The sequence below is a fragment of the Misgurnus anguillicaudatus genome, chromosome 21, assembly GCF_027580225.2.
Source record: "Misgurnus anguillicaudatus chromosome 21, ASM2758022v2, whole genome shotgun sequence".
In the NCBI taxonomy this organism is placed as follows: domain Eukaryota; kingdom Metazoa; phylum Chordata; class Actinopteri; order Cypriniformes; family Cobitidae; genus Misgurnus; species Misgurnus anguillicaudatus.
Window position 1 is genome coordinate 2,436,893 of NC_073357.2, and position 20,809 is coordinate 2,457,701.

Here is a 20,809-nt window from a genome sequence, read left to right on the forward strand (position 1 = left end):
AGACAGAAGTCAGCCCATGTTAGATATTCACGACGTCTGATTCACACACCTGAGAGGTTCTTGGCAAGGTCTTTGCGTTTGTGAGGCAGACCCACGTCTTTAATCATCTGATCTATTTCACGCTTCACCTCTTTAGAGCTCCGCCCCTTCAGTCGGGCATAGAAATATATGTGTTCCTCCACTGTCAGACTGAAATAAACGAACATGAATATATAAATGCACAAAACACATGCTATTATTAACACAAATATTCACATAAAACCTACATCGCCTGCTTATCAAGAGAAGAGGAGAAAAAAAGTGGAGAATGGAGAGAGAGAAAAGAGGAGCAAAGATAAGTGGAGAGTCATTACTCATTGAAGAGGACGTTGTGTTGTGGACACATTCCCAGATGTTTCCTGATTGTGTCCATATCGGTGCGAATGTCGTAACCATTAATAAAGGCTGTACCAGAAGTGGGAGCAAAGAGACCTGTCAGAATTGACCTGATAAAACATATGAGAGATGACCATTAGAAAATGAAACAGTCAGTATTTCATCATAGAAAATTAGCATTATTACTGTATGTCACTATATTACAGCAGCTGGTGACTCGAGATGACACAGCATCTTCACACTTTTAAGAAGTACTGACGCCTATGGCCGACGCTCAATGTGCAGACGCGTATGAATAATGCATTTGTTTGTGATAATGTGCGTCTATGCATAATGTATGTTTTTACTTAAAATAAATCGGGGACAAACTTTTCCCAGATGTAAGCTATGTCGGACAAAATCTCACTTAAGCAAAGTCTTTATTTAGTTAGGGTAGACAGGTAAGGTAATGACTTAAGTTGGTCTATATGTTATGCTTATTAATTAGCTTTGCATGACAACCCTATGGCTTTTCACGATATGCTATTGTTATTTATAAACTCACATAGTTGTTGTTTTTCCAGCACCGTTGTGTCCCAGGAATGATGTAATGTGGTCCCGATAGAAGTCCAGACTGAGTCCGTCCACGGCAAGTTTATTTCCCGTCTTATACACCTTCACCAGGTTCCGGATGCACACGCCTGCTTTCATGCTCATGGGAGGCTTCTCCAGGTATCCGCTCTGGTCTTCCAGTTCTTTGATTGGGTCAGGTTCTGCGTCGGAACCCACTCGAGTTCCACACCAGTATGAGGACGTAAATGGAAAATACCACGGCTTTGGAATACCGTATTGTCCTGAAAGAGAAAGATTTAGATTCAGAATCTAGATTACATGCATCAATATAACATCCAAATCGACAGGAAATAGTCACGTTAGCTTAATTTAAGGGGGGGGGGGGTATTTCATGCATTCTGATTATTAACACAGTTAAAGAGTTTTAATCCTCATGCTAAACAAATGCAAAGTGTCAAAAAAGCAGTTGAGTATTTCTGCCCTACTGAAAAATCCAGCTAAGACCAGCATAACTGGTAGCTGGTTTTAGCTGGTTTAAGGTGCTTTATGCTGGTCCTCCCAGCCTGACAAAGCTGGTCATGCTGGTGGGCCAGCTGGTCTTCCAGCCTGAACAGCTAAGTCCAGCTAGACCAGTTTAAAACGCGACCAAAACAAAGCTAGACCAGCTTGCTACACCAGCAAAACCAGCTTCCTACACCAGCAAAACCAGCTAAAACCAATCTGGAGACCACCTAAAACTAGCTCACCAGCCTATGCTGGTCTTAGCTGGATTTTTCAGTAGGGTGGGACAAACTCACACCTCCTCTTCGAACATCATGGGTATCTGTTACATATCATTGACCCCATATTCCTTATATGGGCACTTCCCCCAGAAAAGCACACCCACGTGTCAATCAGAGTGAGAATGAGGCTGCTCATTAGCATTGTTCCTTCGAGTCACAGGCATCACTGCACGCGACAGCTTTGTTTTATATCAAGATTCAACAATGGCATGAAAGAAGAAGGGTGTGTTTTTGGAAGAAAGCCTTATTCAGCTTTCCAAGTAAACCAGCCTTATGGATACAATAGTTAGCTTTTTCCAGGCTAGCAGCAGAGTTTTGCATGTGTTTGTTTAACGCTGGACAGTCGCAGACGGTAAGTAAAATTGCCTCAAATGTCTGTTTTGTTGACGATTAGCCCATAAGTACACTCTAAAAACAAACGGTGCTAAATAGCACTAAAAGTGGTTCTTGGCTTGTAATCATAGAGGAACCATTTTGAGTGCCATATAGCACTGTTGAAGTACCGGTGTAGAAGTATATTGTGCTATGTAGAACCATATGTGGTACTATATTGGCGCTATATGACCCCCATATGGTTCTTCATAGGTGCTTCACCAGTGCTATATGGCACTGAAAGTGGTTCCTCTATGATTATGAGCCAAGAACCACTTTTAGTGCTATTTAGCACCGTTTGTCTTTAGAGTATACATATAATGTAAACAACACGAACATGTAGTGAATCACAAGTTCTCTCTAGAGCTGATCTGTCTTTTATAAATCTGATAAAAATTAAAGACTCTTTAGAGATATGAAGGATGTAATACTACTCTATACTGTAGGTACTCAAGATTAACATGAGATGAGCAGAGACAGCCTGTGTTATGGGAGCTTTAAATGTGAACTTTTAATTAAAGGGGAAACCAACAAGGAAGAGTAAGTTATAGTTCAGATATAATTTACTCCTCATGGATGGAGAAGATGATGTAGGGAAAGATATTCACAGCTGGAATGAAGTAGTCACATGTACAGTATGTTCTGCTGGTTAAATAATGGATGAGAAGTTCATGTTTCTTTCAAGCTTTCGTTTAGGAACTTCATTTACTTTAATTTAATCCAAAATCATTTTACATAACCAGTTTCTAGCCTCCTTCTGACAATTTGGGGCAAAAAACTGCCACGAATGCAGTACATGAATACACAGAAAAAGACTTTTAAATTATATACAGTGGGGAAAATAAGTACTGAACACATTACCATTTTTTCTCAGCTATTGACATGAATTTTCACCAGATGTTGGTAACAACCCATAGATATCCATGCATTAAGTTATGTGTATGTGACAGGAAAACATGCTTACAGAAATGTATTTAATACTTTGTACAAAAGTCTTTGTTCGTAATAAAAGCTTCAAGATACTCAGGTGTGATTTTGACCCTTTCATTTTTCGACACAAATCTTCTATGACCTCCGTGGCTGTGTGTTTACCCATCATGAGATGTTTCGTGCATGACACTTTGGTAATGTGACACTGATTTATCGACTGAACCAGCTGTTATTATTTGCACTGACAAGAGGCAGGATTGCTTTTTTATTACTGACTTTGCTTCCCATGCCTTTTTGCACCTGCTTTCTTCAGGGGTCCAATACTTTTGTCATTTTACATGATTACACAGAACTTAATTTATGGACATGTATGGTTTCATTTCTTTGTGTGTGTGTGGACTGCATCGGTTGTTACGAACATCTGGTGAAAATATCATGTCAATAGTAGGCCTCAGGACCGGATTGGCCATAGGGAGGACCTGGAGAATTCCCGGTGGGCCGGTCTGTTTTTTTTTTGGCCACGAGAGCACGACAGCACTTATCCAGCCCCACTCGCGTAATTTGTCAGCTTTAAAACTGTTAACGCAGGACGCGCAGTTTTCTTCTGCTTCTCAAAGCGCTCACTTGTAAACACGTGTTTATTTTAGACGCGTCTATATTTGAGTGTCTAGATGAGCGACCTGATACGAACGGCAACTAAAAGGAAAAGGATACAAATCATAATTTTTTAAAAATTTCATAAATGCAATAATGAACTATGAATAGTCAACATTATTCATCGTCTAATAATAACAAAAATTTATTTGATGCAAAACTCATCAGTTTATTGAAAAGGTTGCATAAAATGATTTTCAATAAAAAATGTTCTTAGTATTTTTGCCTTGTTTTCAGTAAAAATATCTATAGGGCTTATTCGCAAACACCGGAAGTCGCTAAACGCGGCCATCTTGTTGACATGACATCTGTCCTGCCCCTAGCCGCACGTAGATTTGAGTCGAGGGGAGCAGTAGCCTAATGGCTTCATCTCATCTGTATTAAGAGAAGATGAGCTTGATTATTGTGGAACCATTCAAATAGACTTAAGTAAAGATCCATCCTTATTGCCAGCCGTAACTTATCCAGATATTTATAACTATATCGTTCATACAGTATTCGGATTCATCATACAAGCACTGAAGGGCCGTTCACATTATAACAATAACTATAACGATAACTTTAACAATAACTATATCATCGTCCACATCACCAAACAATACGTTTATGCTAATTCGCTCACGGCACTCGCGCAAATCACTTGCCTTTAATATTGCTTGTAATAAAAACTTTTGCAGATGTCCTCAACACGCTGCGTTTCGCGTAACTCTAAACAGTGAATCTAATAGTTTGTGTAATCTCTTACCTTTTGGCATAACAGTTAGTTAATGTAATAGATTAAAAAGCATTACGTAGTCAATTTTCACAGCAACGGCAGGTAATCTTGTGTTATAGACCTCAGCAATGAGCTTCACTGTCATTTTAAGTTCAAGTTCAAATAGATTTTAATGCTATCAATGGTTTATCCTTCATCAGGTGGGAAAAATCGCTCATAAAGTGATCCCAATGATGTCGTTCATTGTATCTGTATCGTTATAGTTTTGGTGTGAGCTCCGCTATTCTCTTTAACTCATTCACCGCCAGCCTTTTTGAGAAAAGTTGCCCACCTGCATTTTTGTGATTTTAACAAAATTTTCACCAAATTCCTTGCAGGAAAAATGATCTTCTATAAATATATAAACATACAAATTATATCAAATTAAAGAACACACCCTCTGCTTTCAAACAAACAATAAACAAACAAACAAACATAATAGGGAAAAAAGTTTCATTATATATTTACTTTTTCTACTTAATTTAACCACTGAAATATGGATATTTCTCTTCAAAAATACAACATTTTGAGCAAAAAGCTTAAAAAATTGCGTTTTTGTAAAGGAATTTATGTTAGAGATCAGACTCGGAATGACTATCAAACATAAAGGCAGTTAAAATAACCATTAAATCATTTTAACTTCCGTTTTTGATAAATTCGGTTTGGCGCCATCCAGTGGATAAAAGCGGTACTACACTTTCACTTTGAAATTCGTCCAGAAAGGCATATTTATTAGTTAAATATGAACTCATAAATGACGAGATAACTCGTCAATGGCGGTGAATGAGTTAATATAAAACGATTTTCAAAACTATATATTTTTTATAGTTATCAATATAATGTGAACTGCCCTTAATTCCCTACCTAGTATCAATGCCAGACCTATTATGTTCATATAGTTATTAATACTAATTTAATAACTGTCTCAATGTATGACAGCTTATTTGAAAGAGCAGTTTCAGCCACTGCTTACAGCTAACCATATGTGATCAAATTATGGGAACAGACTTTGCTGTGAGGCATATGAACTATGAATAGTCAACATTATTGAACTCATAAATGACGAGATAACTCGTCAATGGCGGTGAATGAGTTAATATAAAACGATTTTCAAAACTATATATTTTTTATGGAAGTCAATGGTTACTATCTGTGTGTTTACCGTAATTTCTCAAAATATCGTCTGTGTGTTCATCAGAAAAAATAAATTCATACGGGTTATTCATGAGGATAAATAAATAATGAGAGAATTTTCATTTTAAAGTAAACTATCCCTTTAATTATATTATTTTAATATAGTCAGTCATGAACTAAAGTGGGCCGGTCAAAGGCATGAAACTCCAGGGCTGAAAATGAGTCCCAGCCCAGCCCAGTAGGTCTACCTTTAGAAATATGTGAAACAGAGAAAAATGGTAATGTGTTCAATAAACTGGGGGAATTGCAGGTTTATTTACCACTAAATCATAAAATGTAAAAATAATTGTATTTAAAAATAAAAAAAAATCTAAATAAACCCTTGCTGACAAAAATATATATGTTATTTGTTTAATCGGCATGTCATGTGAACACTACAATATAGCAGAACATGCTAAATTTACAGATATGTTTTATGATATCAGAAAAGATATAAAACAAGCTACATTTTTTAATCTAAACATGCAATTTTGCTATTAAATATTTTAAATTAATAAAATATTTACTTAAAAACTCTAATAAGTTTAAGTAAATTATTTAAAGGACAAGTTCGGTATTTTACACTTAAAGCCCTGTTTTCAGATTGTTTATGATGAAATAGAACGGTTTTGACTGAAATTTCAACTATGATGCTGGCCTGAGTCAATGTCCTTTAAGTCAATGGGGTAAAGTTTGAAGACGCCTGACATAAGTCATTGGTTTTTCACATAGCAAACCTCAGACACTAAGATGACAAATTTGGCACTAAAATTATGCATTTCATATTTCTCTCACTTGACAAATAAAGAAAGCTTTGGTTCCTTTGCAACAGTGATGAATTATTGTGTTATCTGTGTATTTTATCATTGATGCTGCACAGATATCATTACGCTCAAGGCTTTATTTTTTTCTGCCAAACCCTGTCTCTATTCTTCAATAACAAAACACAAAATTCATAAAAACTATTGCACAGCCAACTTATAAATGATCTTCATTTGCTTCAGTTGTAATTATGTCCATTTCACATTCATAGCGTGGATTAAACTTTGTCCTGGCCTCCATTCAGTTTTCTTGTTGGCCATGCTCATCTTTGGATTTGCGTTTTGAAATCATTTCTGACCTGAGATTAAACCACTTCATGCTTTCAGAACTAATAAAATCACTTTTATTCAAATCATTATTTGATGTCCATTTGTATTTAGCCCATGTAATGAGTGGGATTAATGTGAGCGGGTCCTTATCACGAAACTAATCCTGACACAATCAATTCATCTAAAAGATCAAACCAAATCCTGTTTTATATATACTTATTTAAAGTCTTACCCGGGAAGACGTTCTCAATGTACCAGGTGAGTATCCAGTAGATCAGAGCGTCGAAGAGCATCATGAAGATGGAGACGATGAAGGAGTAGCGGTCGTTCTCCTGTGGACTCACCCGGATGTTACTCCACTGAATCCCGATGCCCTGCTGCTCATAAAGGGCGAAATTCTCGCAGCCGTATCCGAAGGCCACGCACGACAGCAGACTCTACCAGTGAGAGAAATAGAGATGAGAGGTCAGACACATCGTGAGCTGTCACTCGTATGAATATAAATGTGCGAATGTTTATTCTGGTATGAATGTGAGATTGAAATAACAGCACAGGGGAGCGCGACCATCATCTGCAATTTAAAACTAAACTGCGTGTGTGCGCGCACCTCGGCAATCCAATTCATCTTAAGGCGTCTGAATGCCAAGACGTGCGCGCACACACGCGCTTCTAAAGCAAATCTCTTCATGTGAGGTAAAGGTCACTCTGATTGGTCACAATGACGGAAGTGCAGCCGTAAGTCATTTAGTCGTTCTGTCTTTATCTCAAAGGGCAACGCTGCTCCTCCATCGCTCTTCTCCTCAGGTGTGAGGTCATCTCCATCACTCTCCATATACAGAGATCTTCAGGAGAGACCTGCATTTTAACCTGCATGCCTTGATTCACATCTCCTTACTTTTATGCTCTCTATCTTTAAGTATGCGGTCTGTTAAAAGTATGAATTCTCCAGGGTGGAGCAAAGGTGCGCTTAATGTCTCACCGTGCCGATCTTGGCGCCGAAGCCCAGGACGTCCCTCCAGGCGTAGCAGAGCACATGAGGAAGGTAGAGCAGGAAATAGATGAGACCTCCGCAGGCGGCAGCCAGATTCGCCCGGGAGAAAAACACACTTATGAAAAAGCACTGCATGACGGTGGCCACGCAGAAGACCAGGAGGAAGACAAAGATCACCGAAGGGTCACTGTATCTCAAAACCTTTCCGTACTGAAATAGAGAGGGAATGAAAAAATAGCCATGAAAACATTCTTGGGCTGTCAAACATTTGCGGGAGAACATGACGGATGCGTCTGCGGGGCGTAAAGACATTAATTAAAGCCGTCAGGCGTAACTGTGTGAAAGCTTTCTGGAGCCTCTAATAAATGTTGAGTTTGAGCTTCCACGGATGCATCAATAACACAACCTGATAATTACAAAGCACAACAGCGTGCATTGAAAAGCCTCCTCGCCCGAGAGGAGCGATTACACATGTCAAAAGCAGTGAAAGAGAGAGAAGAGTCGATTAAAAGACGAGTGTTGTGATTGGATCGGCGGTGAGCAGAGTGATTCTGTGTGATATCAAACACAAAACTGTGTGATACTGTACGTACGCTATCAGATATTTTCCACACAGAGTCACGATGCTCACAGCAGAACACTGAAGTTCATCTGGACAAACTGATCTTGGATTTCACTCTACAGCCGTAGCTCCCAAATCATTTTTTGCATGAATATATACCACAATATCAATATTAAACATGAACACGTTTTAAATAAAGATGCTTCATCACAAGCTTAAGCTGGAAGTAAATAGCATTTTGTATACATTCACAGTCGAACACAGGCATTGGATGCATGTAATACCTATCCTGGCCTACAGGAGTCTGTAAGGAGGTCTGTTAAGGGCCGCTCACATTTCACATCTTTGGCAAGCGCGTTAAAAAAGCTTTTTTTCCAGCGCGGCAGCATTAAATATACTTCAACTTTTCAGAATGCCACCTTGAAATGAAGGAAAGAAGCGGCATGGTCGCATTTTCCGTGCGGTTTTAGATGCGAAATGTGCACCACCCCTTAGTAGGTCGCCAACTCAACATCTTTGTTGTAGCTGTAGTCTTTGATGGTGCAGTTGCATAAATGAGGGTACTTCCTAACCTCTTCGTACAACCTCTCATATACCTTTACGAAAATGAACCATGGTTTTTTGTGGTAAAAGTGTAATAACCTCCCTGACCTCCATGTTCGATTTAGCGTCGGTGCAAAAAATGACTTTCTTACTTGTTTTCGGTAGAAATATCTAACAATTCTTAAATCAAGATGTATTTTCTTGATGAGCAAATGACCTAAGAAAATAAGTCTAGTTTTTAGACAAAAAATATCATATTTATGTGAATTTGTGCTTAAAACAAGCACAAAAAAAAAATCTGCCAATGGAATATTTTTTTCTTAAATTTACTTAATACAAGAAAAATTCAGAAATTTGCTTAAAGTTGACATGTTTTGTCTAAAAACTAGACTTATTTTATTAGGTCATTTGCTCATCAAGAAAATAAATTTTGATTTAAGAATTTTTAGATATTTCTACAGAAAACAGTAAGAAAGTCATTTTTTGCAGTGTGTTTATGCACTGCAAAAATTATTTTCAAGAAAAAAAAATTCTTAGTAAATTCTTAAATTAAGATGCTTTTTCTTGATGAGCAAAACGACCCAAGAAAAAAAGTCTAGTTTTAAGACAAAAAATATCAAATGTAAGTGATTTTGTGCATAAAACAAGCAAAAAATCTGCCAATGGGGTAAGCAAATTGTTCTTGAATTTTTCTTGAATTTTGTGTTTAATAAAAATGTTCAAGATTCTTTTGTTTACCCCATTGGCTGATTTTTTTGCTTGTTTTATGCACAAAATTACTTAAATGTGATATTTTTGGTCTAAAAACTAGATTTATTTTCTTGGGTCATTTTGCTCATCAAGAAAAAGCATCTTCATTTGAGAATTTTTTGATATTTTTACTGAAAACAAAACAAAAATACTAAGAAAATGTTTTCTTGAAAATCATTTTTTGCAGTGTACCATTTCTCATCAACTACCTTGTAAATTAACGCCCCAAGGGCACGGTTGCTACCTTATGGATAAACTAATTATTGCAAAAAAAAATGTGCATATCATTTATTTTTTACGAAGCCCCTAAGGGGACATGGAGCAAAAATTAAATAAAGTTAAGTTTCATGTGCTCACACGAAACTGTCATGTGCTCACGCGAAACTTTCATGTGCTCACGCGAAACCTTCATGTACGGAAGCCGAGAGAGGCCATGCACTATTATTATTTTTGCTTGCTTGTTTTCTCGTGATCACGACTTAATTTCTCGTTATCTCGAGATAACAAAAGTTGATTTCTCGTGATCTCGACATAACAAAAGTTGTATTTTTGTGATGTGATTAAAGCTTACGTGTGTACTCGATGTTTTGTTTGTAAACAGCAAAAGCATATTTTGCTAAATTAGCATTGATGAACAAACGAGATTTTACTTGGATCAAAGATTCGCTCAAGCGGAATTAGATGTCAATATTTACAATTTTACAGTGGTGAATTTAGGGACCGTCTTTAAGTTACTCAATACACGTTTCTACTTTTAACAGCATTTAAATGGAATGACTGAAAGTCAACAAACAGTCACAAAACCCACGTGTTTATGTGGTTGTCAGCTATAATGCACACTTTTTAGATTGTTGATATTTATTTAAATAAACTGTTAAATACTATTGAAGATAGAAACGTGTACAGTATTACTTTAGAGATGGTCCCTAAATTCACAAACATGAACCGTCCAACTTTATTTATTTATTAAGTCTACACAGCTACACGTGTGGTTACGGCGAAGACCCCAACTCATTTACATTAGCAGTCCACTTCAAAATACACTCAATATTATATTGACAGGAAATTACATTATGACATTTGGATTATCATGTCAGGATAACGAGAAAACAACTTTTGTTTTCTCGAGATCATGAGAAAATTAAGTCGTGATCACGAGAAAACAACTTTCGTTATCTCGAGATCACGAAAAAACAACTTTTGTTATCTCGAGATAACGAGAAATTAAGTCGTGATCACGAGAAAACAACTTTTGTTGTCTCGAGATCACGGGAAGTTGGGTCGTGATCGCGAGAAAACAAGCAAGCAAAAATAATAATAGTGCATGTCCTCTCTCGGCTTCCGTATTCATGTAAAGAAACCTTCATTTAAAGTTTAGTTTCGCGTGCTCACGTGAAACTATCACATACTCAACATGAAACTATCGCGCGTGCACGTGAAATTTTCGCTTTCACGTGCGTGCGCGATAGTTTCACACGAGCACCCGAAAATAACCTTTAAAAAAATTATGCACATTAAGTTTTTGCGTGAGCACATGAAACTAAACTTTAGATTTTTATTACTCCATGTCACCTTAGGGGCTCCGTAATTTTTATTATTTTACTTTCGTATTTAATTTTCTTTTGGAAATTTGGATGTCCTCACGTACACGTAAAAAGTAAGCTATAGTTGGGCCTTAAAGAACCTTTTTTCTATGGATATTAACTCTTTCCCCGCCATTGATGGTTATCTCGTCAATTAAGAGAAAACGCTTCCCTGCCAATGACGAGTTTTACAGCAATCTATATTTCTGCTATTATCCAATAGGTGGTGATCTTACCCAACTTATTAACACTGAAGCATCCACTGATCCAAAAACAGTAAAAACTCTGTGTATGTTTTGATCATCGTTCTAAATCTGATCTCTAACAAAAGTTAGGGTTAGGGTTTATTTACAAAAATGCAAATTATCTCAGATCTTTGCTTTTCATTTGATATATTGCATGTTAATATGTTTAAAGAAGACATTTTTCTAGAAGCACTAAACTTTTGTTAAAATGCTGGCTGGCAACTTTTATTAAAAACGCTGGGGGGGAAAGAGTTAAAGATTCATTATGGAACCATACAGCCAAAAAAAAAGGTTTATCTGTAGCATAGTAGCGTCTTTATTTTAAAAAATGCATCAAAAAGTGAACATTTTGCCCACAAGCCTTTGGTTATTAAAATTTTAAATTAGATTATGGTGGTGAGACAGGCTGATGTACACTAGCTGAACTGGTGACCAGTTAAAACCTCTTGACTGGTAACCAGTATGAGGTCTACTGTATGTTATCAGGGTTGTCAAATGGCAGGACCCCTGACTTAAGCTTTTATTCAACGGGAAAGTTGGTGAACTTTGGGAACCACCATAAGCAGTGTTGTAGTCCAACTCGAGTTGGCCAGAGATTGAGTGTCAAGCTTTATCTGGATTTGGTGTTGACTCAGACTCGACACTCGATCTTTGGTCTTGACTTAGACTCGCATACATCACTGAGCATTAGTGTAAAGCTGTAGTTCTCCAGATCACATGAATCCAGTGAAGTTCAGTGTTTGTGAACATCAGTGAATCACCTTCAGAATGATAGTGAGGAGGCCGGCGCTGATGCCGAGGGGCAGTATGCAACTGATGGCCCAGCTTAACCAATAGATAGAGCTCTTCAATCCCATCATCCTCACGGTCTCCTTCAGACGCGCCTCCTTCTCCTGAACCACGCCCTTGACGATGAGCGCTACAGAGTAGATCCAGGCTAACGTCATGTAGAGAGGCAGGGAGCGCGCCAGAGACCGCAGGAACCTGTACACGTATACAAACATCCCCGTCATGTTACACGGGACAACTTCATGAGCGAAAAGACCCGTTCACATAAAAAAAGGTTATTTAGATTATAGGAACCAAAAATTGAACTTCTGTGGCAAAAAAAAACATATAGCTTGTATATATCTATAGCATATACATACTTATCTATAGCTATATTTATTTTTTATAGTTACTGTTTAACACTGAGGCTGTGTGCAAGAGCTCACACACATACACATACACACACTTCTGAACTCAGCATGTACCCTTTCAAGTTGATTATTTCACATCACCTAAACCAAAATAACCATACAGCTAAGCCAAGTTTACAATATAACTAAAACAAATGTGTATGCATGTAAACAAACTACACAACCATCAGTGTCGTAACTAGAACTGACCCCAGATCATTCACCCTTAATGTAACCACCGACACAGTAAATCAACCCGTCTATCCTTTTCATACTGCACAGTATGCATCACATAAACTTTTAACATTTGCATTACTGGAAACAAAACTGAGACATACAAATAAAAGAAAAAATTATCAGGCCTTTGGTTCTTAAATTTGAATTTTAATAATGGACCAGTAACGCTTTATTTCGACCACATTTGGTAATATGGTTTAACTACTTGTAAACTACCTTTGTGCATTAGTAGACTGTCTGCTTAAAATCTGCAAATGAGGTAAGCTCATTTTTCTAGATTTTTTTTAAATTTAGTGTTTAAGAAAAAATTTCAAGATTTTTTTTGCTTACCACATTGGCAGTTTTTTTTTTTTTTTTGCTTGTTTTATGCACAAAATCACTTAAATTTTATATTTTTGGTCTAAAAACTAGACTTATTTTCTTGGGTCTTTTTGCTCATCAAAAAAGCATCTTAATTTAAGAATTTTCAGATATTTTTACTGAAAACAAGACTTAAATACTAAGAAATGTTTTTCTTGAAAATCATTTTTTTGCTGTGTACACCATGTTATACTGCAAAAAATAACTTTCTTACTTAGTATTTGTGTCTTGTTTTCAGTACAAATATCTAAAATGTCTTAGAAAAAGAAAATAAGTCTAGTTTTTAGACAAAAATCATCAAATTTAATTGAATTTGTGCTTAAAACAAGCAGAAATAAATAAATAAATTCTTACACAATTGGCAGGTTTTTTTTTTTCAAATTCACTTAAATTGTATATTTTTGTCTAACAACTAGACTTATTTTCTTATTTCATATTGCTCATAAAGAAAATACATCCTAATTTAAGAATGTTTAGATATTTCTACTTAAAACAATCAACAAGTCAACTGATAGAGCAATGCAAAAGTCATGGGTTCGAGCTTTACAGGAAACACATATCAAATGTATACCTTAAATACACTGATAAAAGTGTATGCTAAAGGCGTAATAAAGGCAATTTTTTGCACTAGTCGCCTATTTTGGACAATGAAAGACAAGTAAAAAAAGAGAAAGACGATCAATAATCGATCAAAAGACAAAGCTAAAATCTTTGTAAATCTTTGTCGTCATATTGACTCCACATAGGACATCTTTTTAATACAATGTCTAAACCAATCCGAAATCCATGAACATAGGAGTCTCGTAGAATCCTTGTGATGAGACAAAAAAGCACTTTATCTTCATGCAGATGAGCAGAAAAAAGCCATGAAAGCAGCAGGAATGTTTTAAAGCTCTTTAAAACGGCTGTAAAGAGAGACGTACGGAGAGAAGGTCGGCTCGGAAACGGCGCGGTAACGGTTTGATTCTGTGCATAGCAAATTTGCATAATAACCCAATTTTGAAAAATCAAAGTTCAACCATTTTCTGCTTGATTCCCTTCAATTTTTGTCAAATCACATCCCTGTAATTATTTCAACTCTGATCACAGGCATGAAAACCACAAGGCACTTCACAACTTCACAACACACAGACTTTCTGTTCCCGCACATTTAAAGATAGCAGAAAAACTCTGCAGCTTATTGCATCATCTCATTTAAACATTTTATTATGCTCAAATTGAATTTTGAATGGTTAGATGTGTGCGGAAATATCTTATAAAGATAAACTGTTGCAGTGTTGTGTCGAGTGCTTTGTGGTCAGTCGATTTGATTATTTGAGTCGATTTCCTTTCCGTCGGATCGTTAATCTCGGCGCGCCGGCTTAACTGACCTTCACCATCACAGAGATCAAAGCACATGGGATAGTCAGAAGAACCATGTTTTCTATAAACCAGCAGAACCAGATTGCAGAGTTCCGAACCCCAACAACCCGCAGGACCTCTTTCAGCCGGCGCTCCTTCTCCAGGACCAAACCTTTGATGGTCTGGCTCACGGTGTACTCAAACGCCAGCACCAGGAACATGGGCAGGATGGTGGCGATGGCCGAAACAAAACTGCGGGAATGACCAGAGCTGATCTCAGAGCAGTGTGGTTGCTCTCTTGAAGAAAGTAGGTGTAAACCGGCATGGTTTGATTTCTTGCCTAGGTTCAAATATTTTGCAGAATGTCTAAGCTGCATTTTGTTCAGTAATGAACATGGATATGGGTGGAACTGAAGTTTTAAAATTGACAAACAAATCACTTTCAAGCTAGGAGGAAGTTGATTAGTGCCACTTTTTTACCAGTGTTGGATTACGGGGATGTTGTTTATGCATGCTGCTTCTACATTGCTGCATACACTTGACACAGTTTACCATGGTGCATTACGGTTCATTACTAACGCCAAATCTCGTACTCATCATTGTCATCTCTATGAGGCAACTGGTTTTAGCTCTTTAGGTTTGCGTAGATGGTTCCATTGGCATATTTTTATTTATAAAACTATTAACGGTAATTTACCAAGTTATCTTAACAGTCTGTTGACCTGGAATCATTCCGTTTATAATCTCCGCTCCGTTAATATTCTGGCGTTAAAAATCCCACGTACAACAACTGAACTTGGTAAGACTGCTTTTAGTTATGCTGCTTCTTGGTGTTGGAACTTGCTCCAAAAAGATTTAAAGCTTTCTGTTTTTATTTCACTTGAACATTTTAAACAATTACTTAAATGTTATAAATTTGAACAATGTACATGTTTTAAATTACCTCTTTGTGTTTTAAATTGTTTTATATGTAGGCTGTAAATTTGTATTGTTTGTTGTGTCTGTTTCTGTGATTCTGTGTAATTTGTGTAACTGTTGCTCCAGGGCTCCCTTGCAAAAGAGATTTGAATATCTCAATGGGACATCACCTGGTAAAATAAAGGGTAAATTAAAAAAATAAAAAAAAAACTTTAAAGGGGATGTTTAATGCTATTTCAATTAAAAGTTGGATCCCACGTACAACATGCTAAACATGGGCAAAGTTTTGAAAACCTATAGTATTTCGGTGGCCGAATACACTCCGTTAGGGTGTATTGAGTATGGTCCTGTATGACATCATAAAGAGCAGCATTCCTTATATGGGCATTTCTCCCAGAAACATTTCTGTTTTCAGCAAGATGCTGTATCCGTCTTTTATAAATCTGATTAAACTAAAGACTCTTCAGAGATATGAAGGATGCATTTTGTGCAATGTGTCTGCCGGGGAATGAATTAAAAGAAAAGCAGTGAATACAGCCATAACCCTGTTTTCCAGTTCCCCTGAAGGTTTTCGAAAACTAAATTTAAATATGCATAAGTGCGTAAAAGTTCTGATGAAATATTATCTTTTATTTCAGCATTAAATGACACATATTATGCAAAATACACTTTTACTGGGACATAAATGTGTTGGGAGTGTGTGAACACAAACACTACACAATGTATAAAATCCACCTACTACTGTTTTAATCCCTATTAAACCAAAGCAGTCTCATTAGACATGCTAATATGATTCTCTTGTTAATGTGACATCGCACTGATAAAGCCCTGCCCACAGCGAGTTGTACACTGTCCGTCATTTCTCAATAGTGAGATCTCAGATTGTATTCACGGGAATCAGATCTCATTTTAACTTAAAACGATCACTGTATCTTTTGGTAAGGGAGTGAGGAGGAGCTGTAGCTCATTTGCATTTAAAGGTACAGACACCAAAAGAGGCATTTTGAACATGCTATAATAAGTGATCTGTGGTGTATTTTGAGCTGAAACTTCATACACACATTCTGGGCACACCTGAGACTTATATTACATTATATTACATTGTATATAACAGGTGCCCTTTAATACGCAGGAACAAATATACAGCAAAGAGAAACTTTTCTTACTGAATATTTGGAAAAAAGGTACAAAACCAGTACAAAATGTTGGCTTTTTCTATGACAATCCTAACTAGAAGCACGGTCTAATAACACGTTTGCATATTGAGTCTTAATAATTACAATCACATTCACTTTCATTACAGGATAAAGATGTCACCAATCTACTAAACATTTCCTTTTGTGCTCCGCTGAAGGCACGCAGGATTGAAACAACGTGTGGGTGACTACATGTTAAAAGAGATGTAACTTTTTGGGCGAACAAACCCTTTGATATAATGAGCTAATGCACTGTAATGTGACATCTGGCTGATTCAGAGTCAGTAAAAACGTTAATAATGAGCCGGTGGGTTCGTGAACGTGGCTTTGATGGTACGAACACAGAGCGAGCGCTGATGTTGTTCTGAATGAAACCTGCTGGATCTTTACACCCCACACACGCTTCACCGTCAGTGTGATTTATCAGGCGATGTCGTTTTGATAATACAGTAAGCCTGTATTAAAGTCCTCTCATAAGGCCACTGAAATGTCATGTCGATACCCCGGCAGACGGCTTCGGAAACAAAGTGCTGTCTGCGCTCAATTAGCCAGCGGCTGAAATATATCATGAGCTCTCAAAATCTGACAGGTTATAGATTCCTGCTATCGTTTCTGCTTAGCTTTCATAAATACCAGCCGAGAGAAACGCTATTACAGTAGAAACAGCAGAGAGACAGTCACGGCAAACACTTTAAAACAGATTAGGCCACCCAAAAATTTGTATCACAAAAGCTACATTTGTCATTTGCATTTTTTGCATTTTACGTGTTGCTCGATAATGACCAAGTCTGTCAAGAATTAAAAAGACATTAGAAGGTCTCCGTCTGATCCGCTTTATGAATTGATCAATCCGGTTAATCTAGTTTACTGACTCTATAATCGGCTCACAGGAGTTTGAACAGATAACCGCTCATAGGTGAAGATTGCGTAAGGAATAATTGAAGACAGGCTATTAAATTATAAAAAAATAGCATTTTTTTCAGACATTGCTCCGGTGGTTATTTTAAGACATTTGACAGGTTGGTGTTTGATTATGAGTAAATAAATAACTAAAGTTCTCTATTAAATGGCTTCCCTACTTAAAAGACTTGCTTAAACCAGCCTAAGCTGGCTGGCTGGTTTTAGCTGGTCTCCCAGACTGGTGTAGATGGCTGGTTTTAGGCAATTTTTGGAGCTTGGAGGACCAGCTTAGGTTTTTTTGGCCAGTTAAGCCAAGCTGGTATAAGATGGTGGCCCAAAACCCCTCTAAAACACGGCTGGGAGATCAGCTCAAATCAGCCAACCAGCGTATGAGTCGTCTGGTGGTTTAACTGTATGTTTACTGACACTGAATGAAACGAGGTCTTCGTGACTCTTAAAAATAATGTGAACTGTAATATTGTATTTTTTAATCTTGATGAATTCTTATTTTCTCTAAAGTTCAGCTGTAACCTCCATAAATCATTTGAGATTAGTCAAATGTGTTGAAAGTATGTACTGTATGCGGAGACAGAAACAACTAGGGGTGGGCGATTAACCATATAATAAACTGCTAGAAATGTTTCAACCGTTAGAGATTTTGGACTATCGTCTCTATCAAGGTTACGCACCCACGTCACGTTGATGTGCGCATGGTCACGAAAACGTAACCTTGTACACGTATTTAAGCACAGCAGTTTTAAATCAAGTGATTGTAAGCCATTAAAACACAAACAGATCTGCGTGCAAGGTCATTGAGGTCATGAGCCGCTTTATTGGCCTTAAATATATAAAAATATAAAAATAAAATTCCCATCTTTGCAAGTATCCTCATAAACCAGACCATTTAAGTCTTAAGAGAAAGTAAACAGCTGGAAAAGGAAACGCATTTGTAACAGTATATTAGATATGGACTTTGGTCTTAAAGGGGAAGTTACCTAATTTTACTCCCGTCTATCACTCGTGCTAATTAAACAGCATTGAGAAATCTCTCACTAGTCTTGACTAAATCATTTTTCTACATTTAATAAGATTCTCTTAAATATATATATATATATATATATATATTTATTTATTTATTTAAATATAATTATTACTTATTATCCTTATTTCATCACTGACTGTTTATCTTCAGTAAGCTTGAGTTTTGTCTTCTTTTTTATGCTTGTATAGACAGTTATATCGAACGCACGTGCGCTGACGCGATACACGTCTGGATCCGAACTTTACTTCCGGTTTTGTTTTTTTAATGGTCTGACTAGTTGCTAAACTGATCTCTTGAACAAATGCCTCGTCGAAAATACCAAATGTTTTGGTTTCCTATGTAATCTATGTGTTGTTTTTTTGCTTGTTATATAAATAAACTACGTTTAAAGATCTTTGGTGTTATTTATTCTTAGCAGAGTTTACCGGAAGTTACGTGTGGACCACGACAGCCGCTTGTTTATGTTGTTACTGCTGAAACTGTCTATAAGTTGGAATTAAAGATTTTTATAACATAGAAACTTTATTAAATAATACATAACATTATTTGATATTATTATCTTTTGTTACTAGCTACTAGCTTTTTAACTCTTCCCGCCATTGACGAGTTAATGAAGAGAAAACGCTTCCCTGCCAATGACGTGTTTTTCCGGCAATCTGTGTTTCCGCTATTATCCACCAGGTGGCGATGTTACCCACCCTGTAAACCCAGAAGCAACCCCTTATAGCAAACAGTTCAAACTCTGTTTATGTTTTGATCATCGCTTTGAGTCTGATGTCTATCAAAAGTCCCTCACAAAAATGCCATTATCTCAGCTTTTTGAAGAGATAAGAATCAGTATTTTTAAAGAAAACTACCCATATTTGAGAGGTAAGAAAAAGAGAACGATAAAAGTATGAATTTTTGTTTGTTTGTTTGTTTGTTTGAAAGCAAAGGGGCTGTTCTTTATATTGTATGTTTATATATTTAATGAAAAACATTTTCTGAAAGGCATTAAACTTTTGTGAAATCATAAAAAATGTTAGCACTGGCTGGCCAACTTTTTTAAAAAGAGTTAATTTATTTTTTATCTTCATTTTAATTTGCCTCTCCAGTTGCTTTGTCTATTTTAACCTTGTAAAGCACTTTGATTAATTTCTTATTGTTTTTAAATGTGCTATATCAGTGGTTCTCAAACTTTTTCCACGTGCGCCCCCCTTGTGTATGGTGCATTCCTTCGTGGCCCACCAAAAGAAAATTTATGACAAAAACTGTTCTTAATTTTTTTTTTTATTTAAAAAAACATATTAAGTTATACAAAGTAGCGCTGTTGGTTAGTAGCCAAATTTTTATTAGGTTTAATTACACAGAATTCATGATAAATGCATGTATTTTATAAAATGTGTTAAAACTGGGGCCCCGGATCCCAGTTTGAGAACCACTGTGCTATATAAATAAACTTGTTGTATTGTATTGTTATTATGATATAAAATGAATCCTATCGTGAAATCTAATTTTGGTCATATCGCTCACCCCTAGACAAGCCCCAGGACTTGTTTTTACTCATAAGCAGATGAGTAGTTAACTTATTGGTTTATTTAACTTGTACTTATTTGGTGCCTGGCCCAAAAAATACATTAAGAACCGAGTTCCTCTAATGAAGCAAAGATATCAGCATGGATTTTCAAGGCTTTAAACATTAACAACCCATAAGAGGAATAACAATACTAACGGATAGCTGTTTCCAAGTACATTACATCTCTTTCAGTAACACCTGCACTGAAAACACTGAGAATACCTGCTTTGTGTTTTCAGAAACAGATGAACTTTATATGGATTAGATTTGTAGATAAAATGCCCTCGGTTAAGCCAAGAATCTTCTGGAAGAGTCGCCGAGGAATTTAAAACATGAAATTCTTTGGCTTCCTACATTTAAAATTTAGATTCAAGCTTTTGAGAAATGACTCGACACACAGAAAAACAAATTAGCATTCTCTCCATTATCCCCCCCCCCTCTCTCTCTCTCTCTGTTTTTCTAATGCATAACCAGAATGAGACTTTTGGGAGTTTTCAAGTGGAAGTAAATGACGGATTCTGCTGTCATGTGCCAGAAATACGGAGATTTATGAACGCAGGACACACAAACATACAAACACACACACACATATAAACAAAAACATGTTGTGAATAAATAAGTTGAAGTGAAATAGAAAAAGACTGATGTTTTGTTGTTTTAGCATGAATTTATTATATGGGAATCCTAGTAGATGCGTTATTGCTATTGTATATTATTTACTGTTA

General features: G+C 36.6%; 1 protein-coding gene across 2 annotated transcripts in view; it reads right to left on the reverse strand.

Moving 5' to 3' along the window:
- LOC129415948 (phospholipid-transporting ATPase ABCA1) overlaps positions 1-20,809 on the reverse strand; it is a 194,639-nt gene that overhangs the window by 99,562 nt on the left and 74,268 nt on the right. The window contains exons 15-20 of one of the 2 annotated variants that reach the window (XM_073859698.1): positions 12,119-12,341; positions 7,663-7,884; positions 6,916-7,120; positions 920-1,208; positions 354-485; positions 50-189 (exon numbers count right to left, since the gene is read on the reverse strand). In XM_073859698.1, the coding sequence (XP_073715799.1) occupies positions 50-189; positions 354-485; positions 920-1,208; positions 6,916-7,120; positions 7,663-7,884; positions 12,119-12,341 (1,211 nt within the window). Of the gene's footprint in view, positions 1-49; positions 190-353; positions 486-919; positions 1,209-6,915; positions 7,121-7,662; positions 7,885-12,118; positions 12,342-14,502; positions 14,726-20,809 lie in introns of both variants that reach the window. The other variant, XM_073859697.1, reaches the window with a different exon arrangement.